The sequence below is a fragment of the Brassica napus genome, chromosome C2, assembly GCF_020379485.1.
Source record: "Brassica napus cultivar Da-Ae chromosome C2, Da-Ae, whole genome shotgun sequence".
Classification (NCBI taxonomy): domain Eukaryota; kingdom Viridiplantae; phylum Streptophyta; class Magnoliopsida; order Brassicales; family Brassicaceae; genus Brassica; species Brassica napus.
The window spans coordinates 18,880,522-18,903,984 of record NC_063445.1 but is presented as its reverse complement, the minus strand read 5'-3'; the positions used below and the strand labels follow the sequence as shown (position 1 = coordinate 18,903,984).

The following is a 23,463-nucleotide window of genomic DNA, read 5'->3' as shown; positions in this document are numbered from 1 at the left end:
CAAAAGTCAAAAAGAATAATTAAGAGTTATTATATACATAGGATTACAAAAGTAACTAGCGTCAAAATATGAGATACCAAAAGATGTAATATTGTGGTATTTTTAGAGAATCCATTAATGTAATATATTGACTTTGAATAGAGATAAATACTAAAATATAAAATCACAATCTGACACTCCCATCCTTATATTAATTCCCACAGATATATTTTAAATTCAATAGTCAAGATTTCAAGAATAATTAAGAGCTATATACAGAAGATTATATTAAAAAGTGACACACAATATGAGATACCAGAAAGATGTAATCTTGTGGTATATTTAGAGAATCAATTAATGTAAGATATTGACTTTGAATAGAGGTAAATACTATCTAATCTGTTAAATGTTTCTTCATATGTATTTGACCAGAACTAATATAAATTCACATTCCAAAACTATTCCAAAACTCTCATCCTTACAGTTGCATTAGAAGAGAAGAAAATGAACGTCGAAGGAAAGGTGGTCTGCGTCACTGGAGCTTCCGGGTATATAGCGTCTTGGATTGTTAAGCTATTGCTTCAACGTGGCTACACCGTTAGGGCCACCGTTCGTGACCCAAGTTTGTTTCTCTTCCTTTATCTAAATTAAATATTTTTTACAATATACCGATAGAGATATCATATAGGTGGTACGATATATATATCATAACCCAAGTGAACGAAGAGTAGAACTAGAGAAGCTATATATATCTTGAAGTGCACTATGACTAATATGTGTGTTTTCTGCAGATGATCAAAAGAAAACGGAACATCTTCTCGCACTTGATGGTGCAGAAGAAAGACTCAGCTTATTCAAAGCAAATCTTTTAGAAGAAGGCTCTTTCGAGCATGCAATCGATGGATGTGAAGCTGTCTTCCATACCGCTTCACCGGTTTTGCTCACTGCCGAGGATCCTCAGGTTCGTCAATGATGTCACTTTGTTCTTACCAACATAATCCTTACTAGTTTACTTGATCAGTTTAGTGACCCCCATATGAAATTAGAGAGGGCATGAAATATATGATATGATTTAATCCAGTCATATATAGCCAATTGGTTTACATGAGTTAACCACTACTCTTGATTTTACAGGCTGAGCTGATCGAACCAGCAGTCAAGGGTACTTTAAACGTCCTAAAGACTTGTGTCAAAATGTCTTCTGTCAAAAGGGTCATCTTAACATCGTCCATGGCTGCCGTCATTGCTCATGCGTCCCCCACTGGACCAAACGGCGTAGTAGATGAAACCATGTTCTCTGATCCAAGTTTTTGTGAGCAGAGAAAGGTCTTTAAATAGTTTTATAACACATCAATAAGTTCATAAGAACTCGCATTATAATAATAATTATTTATTTATTTTCAGCAATGGTATGCACTCTCGAAGACTTTGGCCGAAGATGAAGCATGTAAGTTTGCCAAGGCCAATGAAATGGACTTAATCGTAATGAATCCAGGACTTGTAATTGGACCAATCTTGCAGCCAACTCTTAATTTCTCCGTAGCCGTGGTTGTTGAACTTACAAAGGGTAAGGATCCTTTTATGAGCAAAAGTTATAGGTTTGTGGACGTGAGAGATGTTTCTTTAGCTCATATCAAGGCACTTGAGACTCCATCAGCCAATGGTAGATATATCATTGATGGTCCGGTCATTGCGACATTAAAAGACATTGAGAAAGTTTTGCGCGAGTTCGTTCCTGATTTGTGCATTGGTGATGATAAGTGAGTTTGCTTTGGTTTTAACTCTTACTCAATAAGTACAATTTTTTTTTGAACATCTCAATAAGTACAATTATGTTTTAAAATTCTACAACTCAACAATTAATATTTTTTTTTATTTTTAATTTAGGAACAATGAAGACATTGATCTTGATTTAGTGACATACAAGGTGTCTGTTGAGAAAGTGAAGACTTTGGGAATTGAATTCACTCCTACAGAAACAAGCCTTAGAGACACTGTTTTCAGTCTGCAGGAGAAATGTCTTCTGTGATTCTCTTCGTTGTTTTATTGTACTTATTATTGATTTCACTATTACAGTGACATGAATAAGTAATTTGTTTTAAAAATAAAGATATAAACAATCGCATTGCCCCAAAACTATGTTATTTACTGGTGTCTTGTGCCATCCCCAATCTTTTTAATCCGAACTTCTCAACACAAAACTGTATTTTAAAAAATATATATTAAAATTTTTATTAATATTTTTAATAAATTAATTATTAAAATTAATATCAAATTTTCTAAAAGAAGAGACTTTAGTAAGTGTTCCAATTTTTCAAAATACCAATAAAATATTAATAAATTTTTTGTACTCATATTTAAAAATTAATACTCCATTTAAATTTGGAAAACTTAATGACAATCTTATTAGAGTTTCTGTTTTTGCTATTCTAATTTTTTGTGTCGTGATCTCTATCCGAATTTTAATTAATCTATTTTATATAATTCTTTTCTTCTATTTTTCGTGTTTATTACATTTTAGATCTTATTGGATGAAGGCACTTGTTTTGCTCTTATTTTAATTGAATAAATTGTTGAGGTGTCGTGAGCTCGAGGTTATCAAGTAACGTGGCAAATGCGAGTTTCGCCGTTCCCAAGGCAATGCAATACATTCTGTTTGAAGTTTCAACCCTCTCTTCTGGTTTCTTTTTCAAGATCCATACCATTTCAAACTTGTAAGAAAACTATTCGCAGCTGGGAGTCTAAAGTTGATGGGGATAATAAGCATTCAGACAGCGATGGATCTGATCGTCGCTGGTTTCTCTCTGATGATTGGATTTGGTATCTTTGCTATCATCGCCTCTGTCCTCTGCTCTGTCGTTTTCATCCACCATGTCAGAGAGGTTCCTTCTAACCCCTCCCTTTTAAGTTCTCGCCGGGGATAAACATACGTAAGAGATATTCCTTTTATACACCCTTCCTTCCATGCTTTTCCAGTTGTTAATACAATAAAAGAACTGCTCATGTAATTTAGTATTGTAATAGCTCTCTCTAGGCCTAGGCAAAATAACCAGAACCGAAGAACCGAACCGAAACCGAACCGAGATACCTGAAACCAGAACCGGACCAATACCCTCAAATATCCGAACGATTCCTATATTTTTATATCTGAAATAACCGAACCGAACCAGAACCAAACCGAAAACCGAACGGGTACCCGAATATATAAAAATATTAATTATATATACATATAACATCACTAAATATATATTTTTAATTTAAAATTCTATTAAAAGTATCTGAAATAGTTGAGGATAACTAAATTATTATAAAGTATCCAAACTACCCGAAAGTATCTGAAACTATCCGGATAGTTTTATCCGAATTATCCAAAGTAATCTGAAATATCCAATTTTTTTATCTAAATCATCCTAATTATTTGATATTTTACCCTAAATAACCGATATTTTATCCAAATTATCCGAATTACCCGAACAATCCGAACCCGAACCGGATCCAAATGAGAACCGAAATTTTTTCGGATATTTTCCGGTTCTTACATTTCCTATCCGAACCGAACCGAACCAAACCGAAAATAGATCAAGTACTAAATGGATCTTCTAGCCTCTATCCGAATTATCCGAAACCCAAAATACCCGAACCGAACCGAACCGATACCCGAAATGCCCAGGTCTAGCTCTCTCAAACAACTGCTGCATTCATTGCAAATTGTTCTTTTGTGAGTAATTATTTTTCATTGTCCTACAAGAATTAAAAGATTCGCAAATCAATAGTTATTGTATAATAACGTTTGATTATTATTCTCTGCATTTCTTTTTCTTAACACTGATAACTTCCATTGAAAGTAATAAGCCAAACGGCCATGGTACAAAGGATAGCATTGGTGCTCAAACACCATGCGAAAGGCAAGCAAATTAAAAGACAACAAGCAACCCAGTAGGGAAAAAAAACGTTAAAAGCAACAGAGGAAACAGAGCGAGAACCCACAAGAAAGTCGTAACCTATAGTAGAGTGGGTACTAGTAGCATGATGAAGACAGAGTTTAGGCTTCTCCTGCTATCGCCTGATGGAGCCAAGCAGGGCCTCCTGTTGCAACATAGGATTGGTAACGGTGTTCCGAGGTCACACTCACCGCAATTCGTGAAGCTATAGAGTTTCTGGCCGGGAGGGTATATTCTAATCTCCAAGCAGTCATTAACTGTAATTTTGCAATGATGGTGTTTGTGATTCGAGAGAATTCAGGAGCATATATGTTGGGGTCAAAAACGGTTACGACGAAGTTAACGTCCAAATCCCCGAAGAAGAAAAACGTAGAAAAATTCTTCGACAAATATTTTTTCGAAATAGATTCTTCTTTACGAAAAACCTTTGCGGAAGAAGCGCGAATCATCGGACAAGAGCTCGAGAAGGATCGTTACGCAGCGACCAAACGCGTGCTCCGCTCGGTCGCTACGTAGCGACCGAGTTCGAGCCAAAGCTCAGTCGCTACATAGCGGCCAAACGCCCATTCCGCTCGGTCGCTACGTAGCCGTAGCGACCGAGCTCTTCTGGAACGTTGATACGACATCAGTCCATGCATTCTCGTCTACCCTTCGATGCTATCTCCCGAATACCGTAGCGAACCCATCTCACGTTCCCCGCCATTTCTAAGTTATCAATCAAACTTTACCGTAAAAACCGCGGATATATCATTCCTTATTGAAAGAAGCCGTAATAAATGTTTCGAGTCGAAAGACGGCCCAAAGGGACTTAAGACACGACTCGAGGCCCAACTTACGATTTCTTAACCAACAGCCCGTAAACCGCATGTCGGTTTACGCTTGGTCCGCAAGGGAAGATAAATGTCAAGCTTCCGCTGATAAATACGAAATTTTGAAGATAATTACGAAAATCGGAAAAAATGGAATATCTCCATTTTTATGCTATGGCGGCTTAAGGGCAGAAGAGGAAAGGCGTAAACCGACCTTGGAGCCATTATATAAGGGGTCCTAGGCGAGAGGCATGGGAGAGGACTTTTCTCAGAACAAACTTAGCACTTAGAGCAATTAGGAAACTTTCCGTTTTTGTTATTTCGAGCTGCGGCTCAACTAGGTTTTGCAGTCTTAGGTTGTTAGAACTAGGAATCTCGCCGACAGCTCTCGTAGCCAGGGCTTCTACCTTGTTGTAACGCTCATACGCGGATTCGGAATAAAACTCCTTTTGCTCTCTTTTACTATTTCTTATTTCTTTCGGTCTTTAATCGCGTGTTCTGATTGCTTGGCGTGTGGTTTAACAGATATTTGGGACCTCTCGGAAATTAGGGTTTTCCTAACTTTCCTAATTTAAACGGAAATCGACAGTGCGAATTTCGGTTTCCACAGTTTGGCGCTAGAAGGAGGGGGATACATGGATCAATCTAACTCTCAACCACATCGCGCTCAACCAGACATGTCAACTGATGACACGGATAACGTGCAGACTCCTCTCAACGGAGGCAGCAGCACTGATCTCCACACTCCCGCAGCAAACATATCCGCGGCCAACACACCAGCCAACGCCGCGGCACTCGAGGAGTTCAAAGATGTTCGCCACCTACAAAAAAAGGTCGGAAGAACAGGATAAGCTCGTGAGCACCTTGACCAAACAAGTTGAAAATTTAACGGCAAGGACTCGAGCAATCCGCCCCCGTGGAACCACTAAAGTCTGTGGAAAAAGACTCGACTTTGCGACATCACTCAATAGGCCTGGAGCCGCCCAGGAATGACCTTCGGGTCAAAACCCTAGCGAGAAGTCTCCCGTCGAAAGGGGAAACTCCGAAAGCCCTCCGCCTCCCGCGAAGGCTTCAGGGGACAACGGAGTCGAGCAAGTCTACCTGGATCCTAGCGATGTCTCCAAAAATACCGATGAGGACACCGACAGACATCCAAGAAGGACCAGAAGCCGATTCACTCGGGAAAGCTCTCCGTTCGACAAACCAATGACAGAAGAGGAGGAAATCCTCTATTGGAACGAACAGGAAGAGCTGGCGGAAAAACTAACCGAGCTCACTCGCAGTAAACGCCGACAAGCACGGAAAACTGCTGACGAGACGTCGGATATACGCGATCTTCGCGACTATATCACCAAGACTGCGGCAGAAGTAAGAGCCGTAAAATCTCAAATCCATCATGCTACCAGCGCGGCCCCCGAGATCGACAGATTGCTGGAAGGGGCTCGGAAGACCCCTTTCACCGCTCGCATCTCAGATACGAGGGTATCCGATCCAGGAATAATCAAAGTACCAAAATATGATGGTACAACCGATCCGAGAGCGCACCTTCAGGCTTTCCACATCACGATGGGAAGAGCGAGGCTGAAGGACGGCGAGAGAGATGCCGGCTACTGCCGCCTGTTCGTCGAAAATCTAGAAGGAGCAGCCCTCGAATGGTTCGCGCGCCTTAAACGAAACTCTATCGGGAGTTTCCGACAAATCGCATCAGAATTTCTCAAGCAATACTCCATGTTCATCGATAGAGAAACTTCCGATGTCAATCTCTGGAGTCTGACCCAGAGGGAGGAGGAACCCCTCCGCGAGTTCATCAGCAGGTTCAAGTTGGTGATGTCCAGGGTCAGCGGGATAAGCGACAAGGTGGCCATCGACGCGCTCAGAAAGGCGCTCTGGTACAAGTCGAAATTCAAAAAATGGATATCCCTCGAAAAATCGCGGACGATCTAAGACGCCCTCCACAAGGCGACAGACTACATCATGATCGAGGAAGAAACGAAAATCTTATCGCATAAGCATAAGTCGGCGAGATCGTCCTCGAAAGATGTAGACCCGAAAACAAGGAAGAAGAACCCTCGTAACGGCAAGTATGTCCATCACGAGGGGGAAGAACTCCAAGGAGCACATAATTACGCGATCGGCTCAGACCAGGGCCGAACCACGGGTAATACGTGGACTCGCAACCAAGGATATGATGAAAACACCTTCTGCGAGTTCCACCAATCCCGAGGACACTCCACGACTAACTGCAAGGTCTTGGGAGCGAGGCTGGCCGCGAAGCTACTTGCCGGAGAACTCTCGGAAGTAACCAGCGTGAAAGATCTCATCCTCGAGATCGATCGCCCCCCGAAGCCGGACAGAAATCTCCCCGTGGAGAAATCTCCCCAAAGAAACCAATCCGGGGATAAACACGGCAGGAGGCCAGACGACAAGGGGAACGATAACAATCTTCGTAGATTCAACATGATCATCGGAGGATCGCAATTCTGCAATGATACGGTCTCCGCCATCAAGGCTTACCAGCGGAAGGCGGAGTCGAGCGCAAACTGGCCTACATGGTGTCCTACCAAAGATGATCAGAACTGCTCAATCACCTTCACAAAGGAGGAAGCCAGCGGGATCGATCAGCCTCACTGCGATCTGCTCGTCATAGACCTCGTCATACGAGACTTGGAACTCGGAAGAGTACTCATTGACACAGGGAGCACGGTAATTGTAATCTTCCGCGACACTCTTAATCGGATGAGCATTGAACTCGGAGAAGTAACTCCAACTCCGAAACCGCTCATAGGCTTTTATGGCGAAGTATCGATGACCCTCAGATCAATTCAGCTACCTGTCATGGCCAAGGAGGTCACAAAAATCGTAGAGTTCGCGGTAGTCGATCATCCTGCCATCTATAACGTGATCATGGGAACCCCGTGGCTCAACGCTATGCAAGCCGTTCCATCGATGTACCACCTGGGCGTCAAATTCCTGACCCCAAACGGAGTCGCAGCTATCTGGGGATGTCAGAAACAGTCGCGACTGTGCTTCCTCGCAGAACACAAGTTAAGAAAGATGTCAGCCTCTGCAACGGCAAATCGCAAACGCACGAAGATCGATAAATCTTCGACCAACAACGTTTCGAGAAAAGACGATTTCACATCGTCTGCCGACGCAGACGCTTCGGGTGTCGAAACTCAACACGAGACCAGAGCCGACATCAAAATTCAACCGGAACATCCGAAAGAGAACACTGACCCTGCCATGATCATCTCGATCAAGGCGGTCAGCACGGTGACAACCGCTGAGTAAAAATGCTCGCGGCATAAAACAAAACTACGAGATGGCTTGATCCTCGAAAGGGGTACGTAGGCAGCTCGTCGAAGGACGAGTTCAGCTATCCCCCTCTCCAAAAAGGGGGGTGAGTGGGTGCGTATACTCGTATACTCCCACATAGAAAAAGATGCGTTATTGTAATCGAATTCTATCAAGATTTCGAAACTTTTTACGAAATATGCGTCGCTCTTTTCAAGACAAAATCACAAAAAAAATCTCACTTCAGCAATATACGTATAGTCTTCGAAATAACTGCGAGACGTCGCCAAGTTAAAAATCGAGATGATACGAACAAATTGTCCGAACGCGACCACTACAAATCTTACACTCCGTTCGTCGATTGGCCCCGACGAACACATCAGTCGTCTTAAACAAACGCAACATGATCACTCTTTTGATCTTCAAACGTCCAACACAAGGACGAAAGCGCGCTACAAAAAAAATCCGAAATTTTGGTCTAGCACTTCTAGTTGGCTTAAAAATTGTCTCTGGAAAGATGCTCGATTCGTACCATACAAGTCGTATAAGACGAGAACCTATCTCGGACTTTAAATCGGTACGAATCAGGTAGAATTTGCAACAGGAAGACCGATAGCCGCACAAACCTTAAAACCGAGAGTAAACCTAGGTCTTGCCCTAAACCCATCGCATTGGTCTCGAACATCTCAAAGACATGATATCTAAACGATATGAGATTCCTAAAACATGTCTCTTCGTTCATAACTCAACGTTCCCGAAAAATCGTAAATAATTTTTACGAAAACTCACGTCTCAAACGAAATAACAGATTGAACGCCTCAACGAAGATAAATATGAGACGACAACTCATGTTCACTTCAAACCCACTCTAAACAAAGTAACCCAAACAGACATCCATTATATAAACCGCATAGCGTTAGGAGTTCAAGGCCACACTCGGCCAGACATATATGAACAAAGGCCACACTCGGCCGCTAACAACAAGATAAAGGGAAAAACTCCTTCCCGTGAAAACGCTCACAGGTCAAAGTTAAAACTCCCGGACAAGGAAGCTCTGAATGCATCTGTGGGAAAGTTCACTTCCTCGTCGTCACCGGCAAAATCAGTCGTAGTTTCTACGGTGTTAGGGAAACCGGGATGGGATCCCAGAATCCTTGGATCTTTCCATTGATCGAAGTAATGGTCGCCTCAGCGTGAGCATGATCCTTCATGCCACCCTTCACTAACTCCATCTCTCTCTCGAAAACGTAGTCATCTTCCTGCGTCTTCCAAAGGCTCCGGATAGAGCCGCGACACTCACGGAAGTCGCCCAGCGAGTTGAAAGCACCCTTAAGATTCCCGTACTCAACCTGGAATTGAGAAGCGCGAGTCTTCATCACCTCGACAATTTCCCTCTTGCCCTTCCGTTCCGCCCTGCGAACAGCCCTGGCATGATCACGAACGAGTTGGGCGTCTCGCGCCAACATCTCGTCTCGCATGCGAGCAAGATCCTTTTCCGCCTTCTCCGCTTTAAAGCGATAGATCATGGCCTCTCTATGGCTCGCCTCAATGGCCGATCCGAGCAAGTTCAAACACTGTAAAACCGATTGACACGTTATAAGAAAAAAATAATAATTACGATCGTCAGCATTCTTAAAATTTATACCCCGTTAATGATGCGAGATCCTTCCGCAACAACTTTCGGCCTCCCTGACTCGCTCGTGGCCTGGGGAGCGTCAAAGCCCGACGGAAGACCAGCGAAGAAATCATCGAAGTCCCGAATAGGGACCTCGCTCGTACCACTTTCATCGCCAAAAGCAAGGTTCGGATCCCATCCTGGAAGCATGCAATCATCCACTGAAAACTCCAGGTCGCCGATATCAATATCTTTCCCCTTCGAAGACCGACACAACAGTGGGAGCGGCGTTGGGACCAGCGTTGGGACCTTGGTCTTCAGGCTCAGAATCACTCCTTGTTTCTCCGCCCAAAGCAGAACCAAGATGCACAAACCTCAACGTCTTTCGAACTCTCTTCGGCGTAAAAGAAGTCCATAAAAAAGGACCATTCCTGAGCAGATCCCTCATCGCAATAATGTCCTCAGGAAATGGAGCAAGATGGTTGATAAAGGGACGATCGTTCGGCAACCTCCGAAACAGTGGGATACAACTCTCCTCAACGGACGCTGTGTCTACACGAACGAAGAAGAAAAACTTCCTCCACGAGTTGAAGGTAGAAGTGAACCCCTTTACCACTGACATGAAGTTCCGAGGAACCAGCCTGTATGTGTCTGTTTCCCTGATGATCTGTAATCGAAGAAGCGCTTCGAAGTGATCAACGGTGAGCAAAAGACCATGCTCGTAGCTCAGGACTAGGATCCCTATGAGGTGCTGGATGCCAAGAGGATTCAGTTGGCTTATCGCCACCCCGAAGCGATCTAACACACGGACGATAATCTCGGGGATCGGAAACCATAAACAGCAATGCACTACAAATGCCTCGTAACAAGTAAAGAAGCCCTCCGGGGGACTACTAGCGCACTCTCCTTGACAAGGAACCCTGAATTCCACCGCGTCCGAAATATGGTAGAACGACCGCATGACCTCGAGAAATCCGCTAGTGCTCCTACTCGGCGCACTTGCCTCCACCGGGCGATGGTTCATGACCGGGAACGATTTTTCTATGGGAGGCGTGATCGAACCGTAACACGCCACCCACCATGCCTCGTTCTCGGCAGGGTCTACCGAATGAGGAACGAATTCCATCTTCGGCACTCGAAGCTCTTTAGAAACATTCGCGGGCAAAGACCCTTTCTTCGAACTCCTCTTCTTACTCGACATCTCGTGTTTTTTTTTCTTTAAAATCAAGGAGGAAATGACAGAGAGAAAGAGAAAGAACTTTTCAAGAAAAACCTCTCTATGAGAATGAGTAAGTGTGAAGGTTATGAAGAAGTTACCTCCCTTCTTATAGGGATGAGGAATTACTATTTACTTGCGGATTTTTGGACACGAACTTCGCTCAAATACACCAATCTCGTCCCAACTCGCCATACCACGCATTGGGACCTCGCTCGAAATCCACGTTCCCAATGTGCTGAGGGGCTAACTGTTGGGGTCAAAAACGGTTACGACGAAGTTAACGTCCAAATCCCTGAAGAAGAAAAACGTAGAAAAATTCTTCGACAAATATTTTTTCGAAATAGATTCTTCTTTACGAAAAACCTTTGCGGAAGAAACGCGAATCATCGGACAAGAGCTCGAGAAGGATCGTTACGCAGCAACCAAACGCGTACTCCGCTCGGTCGCTACGTAGCGACCGAGTTCGAGCCAAAGCTCAGTCGCTACATAGCGACCAAACGCCCATTCCGCTCGGTCGCTACGTAGCGACCGAGCTCGAACCAAAGTTCGGTCGCTACTTAGCGACCGAGCTCTTCCGAAACGTCAATACGACATCAGTCCATGCATTCTCGTCTATCCTTCGATGCTATCTCCCGAATACCATAGCGAACCCATCTCACGTTCTCCGCCATTTCTAAGTTATCAATCAAACTTTACCGTAAAACCGCGGAAAGATCATTCTTTATCGGAATGAGCCGTAATAAACGCTTCGAGTCGAAAGACGGCCCAAAGGGACCTAAGACACGACTCGAGGCCCAACTTACGATTTCTTAACCAACAGCCCGAAAACCGCATGTCGGTTTACGCTTGGTCCGCAAGGGAAGATAAATGTCAAGTTTCCGCAGATAAATACGAAATTTTGAAGATAATTACGAAGATTGGAAAAAATGGAATATCTCCATTTTTATGCTATGGCGGCTTAAGGACAGAAGAGGAAAGGCGTAAACCGACCTTGGAGCCAGTATATAAGGGGTCCTAGGCGAGCAAGTATATAAGGGGTCCTAGGCGAGAGGCATGGGAGAGAATTTTTCTCAGAACAAACTTAGCACTTAGAGCAATTAGGCAACTTTCCGTTTTTGTTATTTCGAGCTGCGACTCAACTAGGTTTTGCAGTCTTAGGTTGTTAGAACTAGGAATCTCGCCGACAGCTCTCGTAGCCAGGGCTTCTACCTTGTTGTAACGCTCATACGCGGATTCGGAATAAAACTCCTTTTGCTCTCTTTTACGATTTCTTATTTCTTTCGGTCTTTAATCGTGTGTTCTGATTGCTTGGCGTGTGGTTTAACAGATATCCGAGACCTCTGGAAAATTAGGGTTTTCTTAACTTTCCTAATTTAAACGGAAATCGACAGTGCGAATTTCGGTTCCCACAATATACCTGACCATCCCCACGAAATAAGCAGTGTCTAGCGTAATTAAAAGACGCCTCGAAAATTATATTCTCTAGTCGTAATGATTGCATACTCTCTACTGCCCATAAGATAGCATATAGCTCAGCCTCTTCACGTGAGTGTATGTCAGAGTATGAACGTCGGCTGTGCATGAGAACCCTTCCTCTTGTGTCACGAGTGATCCAGGAGACTCCGCAATTCACTGACCCATTCACCCACAATACACCAATATTGCATTTGATCATACCTGATGGAGGAGCTTGCCATACGATAGGGTGAGGGGTATCGAAGTGATGGTTTTGTGGTGCATTCTGATCTGAGTGGTTAGCAGTGAACCAGGAACAAGCTTCCTCCTCAGCCTTGTTGACAATAGAAAATGGAGAGAGACGGATTTTCTCAAATAATAGACCATTTCTTGCTTTCCAGATATGCCACAAGATCCATGGTATGCTCTGCTTGAGCTTTGATGGCGTGTCCTTGTTCTTCGTGCAAGCAACCAGGTGATGCAGGTATAGAAACACAGAGTTCGTAGACAAGCCAAGAGGAGGCATAGGAAGGTTTGCTGTTCTCCAAACGTCTTGAGCTGCTGTGCAAGAGAAAAGAGTGTGGCATATTGTTTCACGTCCCACACCGCATACCTTACATGTAGCATCAACTTGTAATCCACGTGAACGTAACTGATCAGAGACGGCTAATGCTCCAGCCAGAGCCCTCCACACAAAGTGTCTTATCTTAGGTGTAGTCTGGAGCTTCCATATACTTCTCCACAGCAGTTTTTTCCATAGGAGGTAAGCCGGTGGGGTGTGGAGAGTTCAGGTTGATGATAGTCTTTGTAAGTTTGTAACCAGATTGGGAGGAATAATTACCATGACTTGTAAGCCCCCACGACACAGCATCAGGTTGAAACCTTTCCACTCTCATGTGTACAATGATGTTGGCGTCCTCTTCAACAAAAAATCTCCTCACCTTGGACGTATCCCAAAGATTTTTATTCGGAATAAGGAGGTTCGATACCCTAAGTGTGAGATCAACTGTAGCATCCATACGGTACATTGGTGGTCTTGGGAGCGGACCCATGATCCAGTTTTCTGTCCAGACCTGTGTGGTAGTGGCATCTCCTACTCTTTTAATCAAACCCTTCTCTAGCAATTCTCGTCCGTGGAGAATGCTTCTCCAAGCAAAGGAGGGTCGTGACCCTAGTCCACACTCCATGAAGGATCCATTCTTCAAATATTTGCTTTTTAAAACTTTGGCAACAAGCGAATCAGGATTCATACGAATGCGCCATGCATGTTTAGCAAGTAAGGACTGATTGAATCTGCTGATATCATGAAAACTTAAGCCTCCTTCCTCTTTACTTTTACAAAGTTTCTGCCAAGCTACCCATGAGATTTTCTTTCGGTTTGAACCACTGCTCCACCAATATTCAACCATCGCGCTTGTTAGTCTATCACAGAGATCTTTAGGCAGTTTGAATACAGACATGGCATAAACCGGGAGAGCTAGTGCAATGGATTTTATTAGGATTTCCTTTCCTCCTTGCGAGAGAGCTTTTGCATACCCACCATTCAATCTCCCATGAAGCTTTTCTCGTATAAAGTTCAGCAGCTCGATCTTTGACCCTTGAAAGCATTCAGGTAGTCCTAGATAGGTTCCATCTCCTCCCTCTTTGTCTATCTCCAAGATTTGCTTGATCTCAGCCCGGTCTTGTTCTGGTATCTTTGCACCAAAGATGATAAATGATTTCAGCTTATTTATCACCTGTCCAGAAGCTTCACCACAGCGCCTAAGGCAATCTACAATGACTGCACTCTCCTCTTTAGAAGCCTTACACATCAGAAGGCTATCATCCGCAAATAAAAGATGATGGACTGCTGGTCCTTGTGGTCCAAGCTTAATACCATGTAGATCACCCTTCATCTAGGATTGGTTGAGGACATGTACTAAGGCCTCAGAACACAGTATAAAGAGGAATGGAGACATGGGATCACCTTGGCGAATCCCTCTTTCAGGCTTGATGAACCCATGTGTCTGACCGTTGAACAGAACCGTATAAGAGACAGTGCTGACGCAAGACATCACCCAGCTAACTCACTTTCTGTTAAAACCAATCTTTTCCAGTAGCATCTCCAAGAAGGACCATTCCACCCTATCATAAGCCTTTGACATATCAGTCTTTAAGGCCATGTATTTCTTCCCAATAGCCTCATTCGTTCTGAGTGTTGGGGTCGAAAACAGTTACGACGAAGTTAACGTCCAAATTTCCGAAGAAGAAAAAACATAGAAAAATTCTTCGACAAGTATACTTTCGAAATAGATTCTTCTTTACGAAAAACCTTTTCGGAAGAAACGCGAATCATCGGACAAGAACTCGAAAAGGATCGTTACGCAGTGACCAAACGCGTGCTCCGCTGGGTCGCTACGTAGCAACAAAGTTCGAGCCAAAGCTCAGTCACTACATAACAGCCAAAAGCCCACGACCGAGCTCGATCCGGAGCTCGGTCGCTACGTAGCGATTGAGCTCGAACCACAAGCTCGGTCGCTAAGTAGTGACCAAGCTCTTCCGAAACATCGATACGATATCAGTCCATGCATTCTCGTCTACCCTTCGATGCTATCTCCCGAATACCGTAGCGAACCCATCTCACGTTCCCCGCCATTTCTAAGTTATCAATCAAACTTTACCGTAAAAACCGCAAAAAGTTCATTCTTTATCGAAAGAAGCCGTAATAAACGCTTCGAGTCGAAAGACGGCCCAAAGGGACCTAAGACACGACTCGAGGCCCAACGTATGATTTCTTAACCAACATCCCGTAAACCGCATGTCGGTTTACGCTTGGTCCACAAGGGAAGATAAATGTCAAGTTTCCGCGGATAAATACGAAATATTGAAGATAATTACGAAGATCGGAAAAAATGGAATATCTCCATTTTTATGCTATGGCGGCTTAAGGGCAGAAGAGGAAAGGCGTAAACCGACCTTGGAGCCAGTATATAAGGGGTCCTAGGCGAGAGGCATGGGGAGGGAATTTTGGAGAGAAAACTTAGCACTTAGAGCAATTATGCAACTTTCCGTTTTTGTTATTTTGAGCTGCGACTCAAGTAGGTTTTGCAATCTTAGGTTGTTAGAACTAGGAATCTCGCCGACAACTCTCGTGGCCAAGGCTTCTACCTTGTTGTAACGCTCATACGCGGATTCGGAATAAAACTTTTTTTGCTCTCTTTTACGATTTCTTATTTCTTTTCGTCTTTAATTGCGTGTTCTGATTGCTTGGCGTGTGGTTTAACAGATATCCGGGACCTCTGGGAAATTAGGGTTTTCCTAACTTTCCTTATTTAAACGGAAATCGACAGTGTGAATTTCGGTTCCCACACTGAGTCCGTGAACCATCTCATGTGCCACAGTGATATTATCTGAGATGCGACGTCCAGATACGAAGGCGCCTTGTGTCTCTGAGATGATCTCTGGCATTACAGTTTTCAAACGATGGCACTGAATCTTCGAAACAATTTTGTACTGAACAGAGCATAGACTGATGGATCTCATATCAGACATCCTTGTTGGTTTCTAGACCTTTGGCAGTAAGCAGAGCTGAGTATGGTTTCAACCGGCTGGTAACAGTGCAGAATAAAAGAAACTACGGACTTCTGCTACTACAAAGGGACCAACCACATGCCAGAATATTTTGTAAAAGGTTCCTGTTAAGCCATCTTCCCCGAGGGCACTAGATCCCCTAACATTGAAAGCATCCACTCTGATTTCCTCCTCAGTAACTTCTTTCGTAAGCATCTCATTCATCTCCGTAGAAACTCTGCCCTCAAAGCCATCAAATAAGGACTCCAGATCGTGGGGGTTAGAGCTCATGAAAAGTTCCGTAAAGTACTCTGCAGCAAGATGTCCTTTAGATCCTTCTGAGAAGAATGTCGTTCCATCATCGTCCTGAAGCATGAGAACTTTATTATGAATTCGACGCACTTTGACGCTGTTGTGGAAAAAAGTCGTATTCTTGCCTCCTTCTTTCAACCACAGCTCACGACTTTTTTGACGCTAAAACAGCTCTTTTTGTCGGTGAGCTTCAGCTAACTCATCCTTAAGATTCTTCATAGTAAGGTGATCGGGAAAACGCTTAGCAATCTCAACGTTGCTGCGGGCATTAGTGTTGGGACCTCGTTTCCATCTAGCTAGTTCCCTCCTGCAGCTAGCAATGCGGTCCATTATGTGGGTTTCTCCAGTCAGGTTTGCCATGTTCCAACCTCTTATGACAGCTTCTTCAAAACCCTCCTTCCCAATCATTCTCTGATCAAAATAGAACCTTCCACAGCCGCGATCCTCCCCTTCCAGAGCAAATCTGACATTAATAGGTATGTGGTCTGAAGCATACATGCGCATATACTCTGTGTTAGCTTTTGGAAATAATTTAAACCACCCATCATTCCCAAAGCTTCTATCAAGTCGGCATTGGACCCAGACTTTGTCTTTCTGACCCACACCATTGGTCTTTTCCCTCCAGCCCGCCCAGGAAAGTGAGTTACCTGAACTTCTCACTTCTCAAACTTTGCAAGAGAGAGCAAAGTTACGAAAGTCCCAAAAAGTAGCCTCCGGTCTTGTTGCACCACCTTCCTTCTCAGCATTACTCATCAGTTCGTTAAAATCACCAAGAAGTAACCAAGGATCGTTCCTCGTGATCCCAATGGACATCCAGCTGTCCCACACCAACTTTCGCTTCTCTCTGATCGGGTCTCCATATACGCAAGAGACATAGAAAGACAACGATCCCACCTTTACTCTAGCGTCGATAATCCTGCTACTACTTGATAGGATTTCGACCTCATAACAATTCTTCCATAGTAGAGCCAAACCACCACTACGTCCCACTGGTTCCACTGTCACCATCTTATCATAACCCAACTCCAGACGAAGATCATCCATAAACTTAAATTTTTGTTTCGTTTCCATCAAAAACAAAAGGTCAGGGAAATATTTTCTCCGAATATTCCTCAACCGTTGAACTCTCTCCGGGCTACCAGCCCCTTGACATTTCCAGCTCCAGATGCTAATTGGGGAGGCAGCGGCTTCAGACTGGAAGCCACCGTAGGTTCTGAAAGTTTTTTGTTTCTGTTCTCTGTAGAAGATAAGGATGAGATAGCCTTCCGTTTTGAGCTTGACATCAGCTCGGGTTCGTCTGGAGAAACTTGGGGGGCAGTCAATTTCAGAGGTTTGCCTGCAGCCCTTTGCTTCCAGGAGTGTGGACGTCTCCTTTGTGACATGGTTACTCCAACATTTCCGGTGACACTCCCTTCCGTAGAAGGGCCAAGCTGAAAACCCGAGGGGTTAATGGGAGAAGAGTAAGCAGAGAGCATCGAGCCAGAGGACTCCGATACTTCCTCATTCGTATCACCTATGTATGTTGCTGGAGCAGCAATTTGGAGGGTTTTGTTGCAATGATGTGCTTCTAGCAGCTCAGTGTATGAGAGAGCATGTCCCTTGCCCTTATCAAGTTCTTTTGTGATGCGGGTGAGGTGAACAGATGAAGAAGCTAGATTCTCTTCAATTCCTTGTTTGACACGTTCGATCCTGGCCATACGCTCAGTCGGGTCAGCATGGGATATATAAAGCATCTCAGTGTATGAGAGAGCATGTCCCTTGCCCTTATCAAGTTCTTTTGTGATGCGGGTGAGGTGGAAGATGAAGAAGCTAGATTCTCTTCAATTCCTTGTTTGACACGTTCGATCCTGGCCATACGCTCAGTCGGGTCAGCATGGGATATATAAAGCATCGCCATCTTACGGTCTTCACCAGAAAGCTCTGGGAACATCACTGGGAAACCAGGAGGTCCACTCAACGGGTCCGATACAATTGGACCCCTCTGTTCCATCCTCGGAGCCTCTACTACTTTCTGCACTCCGTTGGTTCCCTTTTGTATAAAAGGACATTTGATTTTCTCATGAGTTAAGCGAAGATAGTGAAAGCAGCGCTTGTGGATCTTCTCATACTCAAATTCAATGGTCACTGTCCCTCCTTTGACAGTGAGCTTTCGTGCAGATTTCGTTGGGTTCTTTGTATCAAACAAGACTAGCGCCCTTATGTAATCCGTTGTATGGGATACCTTAGGGTCATAGGCCACCTTCTCTACTTTCCCCACCACAGATGCGAGCTTGTGCATAGTCTCAACCGTGAAGAAATTAACCGGTATGTGCTTGATATGAATCCAGAGAAACATAGACTGCAAGAAATCCCCAGGTGGGTTTGCTATCCAACGCTCCAAAACCATCGCCCAGTGATTATAAGACCATGGCCTATCATTCAACACCGTAACCAGATCTTCTTCTCGTTGGAAAATGAACTGGAACCTATCCCGCGACAGAGCAATTCCACGGACTCGTCCATACACCCTCCACGCCGTCGGCATGTACTCTATCATCTTTGCCATCGATTGGCAGTCAGGTTTCAGTAATCTTCCCAGTAAGCTTGTCTCGTTTTCATCAAAAGCTCGGTATCTTGGGCTATCAGGCAGGGTCAAAGGCTCCTCCTCATCCAAGGACATAGTCTGGATAGCTTTCTGCAAAAGATCAGCCATTTCTTCACGAAAGTTGGAAATTCTGGCGCCGGTAGATAACTAGAGTTGCGAAACTTTTGGTAATAGGTCGAGAGTAATTAAGGCGAATGTGCCTCTAATACCACAAAATTCGGCCATAATTTTCTGAGAAATCATGCTAAAAGGAAAAGCTCGGGGAGGTAGGAATTGAGAAAGGTAATTTTCTGGAAATTTTAAGGAAACTAGAATCAGAGGAAAGGGGAAAAAGGGTAACGAAATAATGGCAAATTGAGACTTCCCAAAAGAAGAGACCGTCACTAAGGCTGGTAATTGGAGATCCACTCTAAGCGAGGGAAGGAGAAGTTTTTTTAAAAAAAGAAATAACCGGCCCCTTGGGCTTCACCGGAAATCGCCTATAGGGAACAATCTATGAAATACAATATAGAGACCTTATTTTAAGGGGAGTGCAAAAACACTGATTATGGGGATGAAGATGAAGCATGTAAGTTTGCCAATGCCAATGAAATGGACTTAATCGTAATGAATCCAGGAATTGTAATAGGACCAATCTTGCAGCCAACTCTTAATTTCTCTGTAGGCGTGGTTGTTGAACTAACAAAGGGTAAGGATCCTTTTATGAGCAAAAGTTATAGGTTTGTGGACGTGAGAGATGTTTCTTTAGCTCATATCAAGGCACTTGAGACTCCATCAGCCAATGGTAGATATATCATTGATGGTCCGGTCATTGCGACATTAAAAGACATTGAGAAAATTTTGCGCGAGTTCGTTCCTTATTTGTGCATTGGTGATGATAAGTGAGTTTGCTTTGCTTTTAACTCTTACTCAATAAGTACAATTTTTTTTTTTGAACATCTCAATAAGTACAATTATGTTTTAAAATTCTACAAATCAACAATTAATATTTTTTATTTTTTTTATTTTAGGAACAATGAAGACATTGACCTTGATTTAGTGACATACAAGGTGTCTGTTGAGAAAGTGAGGAGTTTGGGAATTGAATTCACTCCTACAGAAACAAGCCTTAGAGACACTGTTTTCAGTCTGAAGGAGAAATGTCTTCTGTGATTCTCTTTGTTGTTTTATTGTACTTATTATTGATTTCACTATTACAGTGACATGAATAAGTAATTTGTCTTAAAAATAAAGATATAAACAATCGTATTGCCCCAAAACTATGTTATTTACTCGTGTCTTGTGCCATCCCCAATCTTTTTAATCCGAACTTCTCAACACAAAACTGTATTTTAAAAAATATATGTCAATATTTTTATTAATATTTTTAATAAATTAATTATTAAAATTAATATTAAATTTTCTAAAAGAAGAGACTTTAGTAAGTTTTCCAATTTTTCAAAATACCAATAAAATATTAATAAATTGTTTGTACCCATATTTAAAAATTAATACTCCATTTAAATTTGGAAAACTTAATGACACTCTTATTAGAGTTTCTGTTTTTGCTATTCTAATTTTTTGTGTCGTGATCTCTATCCGAATTTTAATTAATCTATTTTATATAATTCTTTTCTTGTATTTTTCGTGTTTATTACATTTTAGATCTTATTGGATGAAGGCACTTGTTTTGCTCTTATTTTAATTGAATAAATTGTTGAGGTGTCGTGAGCTCGAGGTTATCAAGTAACGTGGCAAATGCGAGTTTCGCCGTTCCCAAGGCAATGCAATACATTCTGTTTGAAGTTTCAACCCTCTCTTCTGGTTTCTTTTTCAAGATCCATACCATTTCAAACTTGTAAGAAAACTATTCGCAGCTGGGAGTCTAAAGTTGATGGGGATAATAAGCATTCAGACAGCGATGGATCTGATCGTCGCTGGTTTCTCTCTGATGATTGGATTTGGTATCTTTGCTATCATCGCCTCTGTCCTCTGCTCTGTCGTTTTCATCCACCATGTCAGAGAGGCTCCTTCTAACCCCTCCCTTTTAAGTTCTCGCCGGGGATAAACATACGTAAGAGATATTCCTTTTATACACCCTTCCTTCCATGCTTTTCCAGTTGTTAATACAATAAAAGAACTGCTTATGTAATTTAAGTATTGTAATAGCTCTCTCTAGGCCTAAGTTCAAAAAAAAATAGCTCTCTCTAGGCCTGGACAAAATAACCGGAACCGAAGAACCGAACCGAAATACCCAAAATCGGAACCGGACCAATACACTCAAATACCCGAATGGTTCCTATATTTTTATATCCGAAATAACCGAACCGGAACCGAACCGAAAACCGAACGGGTACCCGAATATATAAAAATATTAATTATATATACATATAACATCACTAAATATATATTTTTAATTTAAAATTCTATTAAAATTTTCTGAAAATAGTTGAGGATAACTAAATTATTATAAAGTATCCAAACTATCGGAAAGTATCTGAAACTATCCGGATAGTTTTATCTGAAATATCCAAAGTAGTCCAGAAAATCCAAATATTTTATCTAAATCATTCTAATTATTTGATATTTTACCCTAAATAACCGATATTGTATCCAAATTATCCGAATTACCCGAACTATCCGAACCCGAACCGGATCCAAATGAGAACCGAACTTTTTTGAATATTTTCCGGTTCCTACATTTACTATCCGAACCGAACCGAAAACAAATCAAGTACTAAATGGATCTTCTAGCCTCTATCTGAACTATCCGAAACCCGAAATACCCGAACCGAACCGAACCGAACCGATACCCGAAATGCCTAGGCTTAGCTCTCTCAAACAACTGCTGCATTCATTGGAAATTGTTCTTTTGTGAGTAATTATTTTTCATTGTCCTACAAGAATTAAAAGATTCGTAAATCAATAGTTATTGTATAATGAAAATTCACATACTTAATTAAAAATAACAATAGCAACGTTTGATTATTATTCTCTGCATTTTCAGAAAACCAGATTGAAAGGGGAGAAAAGAAGAAATTTGCACAGAAGCTTCTTCTCTAGTTCTGCTTGTACGTGAAATGCAGAACAAAAATTGTAATCCAAATTATAAATAAAAATTACAAATAAGTTTTTTTTCGACAATTACTAAGTTAGAACATCTCTAGAAATGTAACGTGTGATTTACGTAATTAAATAAATAAAACTTGATGAGTAAATTTTGTTTTCTACTAGTTTATTATTTCTTTCTGTTTACACGAGTAAACTATTCCACTGTGATAACAACATCTCAGTCTGATGAGATTTATTGAGATTAATTATGTTAATTATTACAAAACCAAACGACAAAAGACTAAAAACTTCATTAGCTAGTTAGATTGTGGTGTCATTGCAGCTTCTTGCACATCATAATTATTGTTGACGTTATTGTGTTTGAACGTCTCGGGGATGTTGTAATCAACAGCTGCGTTCTTGTTTACGAGAGATTCATACAGCCCTTTGTCTAAATGCAAATGGAGTGCATCGCATGATCCAGACCAGCAAGTCAGCGGTTTGCAGTACATGGTCTCTCTGAAACCAGTCCTGTCCCTGCTACCATTGTATCGAATTCTGCCGCGACCACCACGGCCAAAATTGACTCTGCTGCCACCGGCTCCTCTAATGCAGAGACCAGGAAGACAAAAGCCTCCATCGTAACCAAAGTGATTTCCAACAGACCATTTCTGAGAGTCTATGTCATGGGATCCAACTGCTAAGCTCAGCAAAAGAGATACTGAGAAGGAAAGACACATCCATTTGAGTTCTGCCATTTTGGCTTTCTGTGTTGATAGTTTGTAGGCTGAAAAGGATCAGTGGCTTTTATATAGACTTGTCAATATGCTGTGTCATGCTTTTGTCATTAGGCAGTGAAAGGAGCCGAAAATCTGGGCAACGGAGCTTGTTTTGGAAGGAAACTAAGGATATTTGGCATACTGAATTGTCTTCAAATTTTTATATCTTATATTTATAAAATTTATAGTTATTAGTGTTCGAGACTCAATGAATTCCTTTGGTCTTGTTCACGAGAAAACACATATGTTGAATAGTGAGGAGAAGTTTGTTCATGTATCCAGTGTAGATCTATGTAAAATGGGCTTCATAACTCTTCTCTTATGATTATAGAATTCTCGAACATACAATAGTTTTTATTTAAAAAAAGAAAGAAGGTTAGTCTTATTAATGATGCTGGAAAATAAAAAAATAGGGCGGGAGCAATTAAATAAACAAGAGTATAGCCATTCATATTAGTTCATCGATATAGGCTATGTTAGATTTTATTAATTGAGAGCTGAATGTTCGGATGCATTATGATTATATAAATGTTGTGACGGACGTCAAAAGACAGAGATTAACAGATGGATAAACAATAAAGAAAGACACAGAGATTTAACGTGGTTTACCCCTAACGGTTACGTCCACGGACAAAGAAAAATTTTATTGATGGAGGAATTACAGAGATATATCTACAAAAAGATCAGATCTAGTTTCTCTACATTGGTTCAAATCCAATAGTAGGTATAACTTATTAGACACCATGATCAATGGTGTCGGCTACTAACTAGGTTTAGAAGAGGCACAAGATATATATAGTTGTGTCCCAGAAAACCCTAGCACTAGTGGACCTCAAAAGACTAAAGCCCAACAGATTCAAGGCATTATTCAACAAATCTCCACCTTGACTTGAATCC

General features: G+C 42.2%; 4 protein-coding genes across 4 annotated transcripts; 2 read left to right on the top strand and 2 right to left on the bottom strand.

Moving 5' to 3' along the window:
- The first annotated feature begins 425 nt into the window (after positions 1-425).
- On the top strand, positions 426-21,954 carry LOC106420444 (phenylacetaldehyde reductase-like). The gene is made up of 7 exons (XM_022701199.2): positions 426-601; positions 771-940; positions 1,114-1,305; positions 1,384-1,739; positions 1,867-2,909; positions 19,768-20,810; positions 21,744-21,954. Exons 1-5 carry the CDS (start codon positions 484-486, stop codon positions 2,006-2,008), a joined length of 978 nt encoding a protein of 325 aa, XP_022556920.1. The 5' UTR covers positions 426-483; the 3' UTR covers positions 2,009-2,909; positions 19,768-20,810; positions 21,744-21,954.
- Positions 17,286-18,865, bottom strand: LOC111205776. Its single transcript, XM_022701979.1, has 2 exons — positions 18,031-18,865; positions 17,286-17,947 (listed from the first exon to the last, which is right to left on the bottom strand). The coding sequence occupies exons 1-2, from the start codon at positions 18,863-18,865 to the stop codon at positions 17,286-17,288; spliced, it is 1,497 nt and encodes a 498-aa protein (XP_022557700.1).
- LOC111205418 (phenylacetaldehyde reductase-like) lies at positions 18,999-21,954 on the top strand. Its single transcript, XM_048748805.1, has 4 exons — positions 18,999-19,023; positions 19,284-19,638; positions 19,768-20,810; positions 21,744-21,954. The coding sequence occupies exons 1-3, from the start codon at positions 18,999-19,001 to the stop codon at positions 19,907-19,909; spliced, it is 522 nt and encodes a 173-aa protein (XP_048604762.1). The 3' UTR covers positions 19,910-20,810; positions 21,744-21,954.
- On the bottom strand, positions 21,947-22,560 carry BNAC02G18670D. Its single transcript, XM_013891587.3, has one exon. It carries the CDS (start codon positions 22,543-22,545, stop codon positions 22,105-22,107), a length of 441 nt encoding a protein of 146 aa, XP_013747041.1. The 5' UTR covers positions 22,546-22,560; the 3' UTR covers positions 21,947-22,104.
- Between the last annotated feature and the right edge of the window lie 903 nt (positions 22,561-23,463).

Coding starts and splice junctions, on each gene's coding strand:
- LOC106420444 (XM_022701199.2), top strand. CDS start 484: ATGAACGTCGAAGGAAAGGTGGTCTGCGTCACTGGAGCTTCCGGGTAT. Junction 1,306..1,383: donor GTTTTTGTGAGCAGAGAAAG/GTCTTTAAATAG, acceptor ATTTATTTTCAG/CAATGGTATGCACTCTCGAA. Junction 1,740..1,866: donor TTGTGCATTGGTGATGATAA/GTGAGTTTGCTT, acceptor TTTTTAATTTAG/GAACAATGAAGACATTGATC.
- LOC111205776 (XM_022701979.1), bottom strand. CDS start 18,865: ATGGCTGATCTTTTGCAGAAAGCTATCCAGACTATGTCCTTGGATGAG. Junction 17,948..18,030: donor CCATGCTGACCCGACTGAGC/GTATGGCCAGGA, acceptor GCATCACAAAAG/AACTTGATAAGGGCAAGGGA.
- LOC111205418 (XM_048748805.1), top strand. CDS start 18,999: ATGCTAAAAGGAAAAGCTCGGGGAG. Junction 19,024..19,283: donor AAAAGGAAAAGCTCGGGGAG/GTAGGAATTGAG, acceptor CCTTATTTTAAG/GGGAGTGCAAAAACACTGAT. Junction 19,639..19,767: donor TTGTGCATTGGTGATGATAA/GTGAGTTTGCTT, acceptor TTTTTATTTTAG/GAACAATGAAGACATTGACC.
- BNAC02G18670D (XM_013891587.3), bottom strand. CDS start 22,545: ATGGCAGAACTCAAATGGATGTGTCTTTCCTTCTCAGTATCTCTTTTG.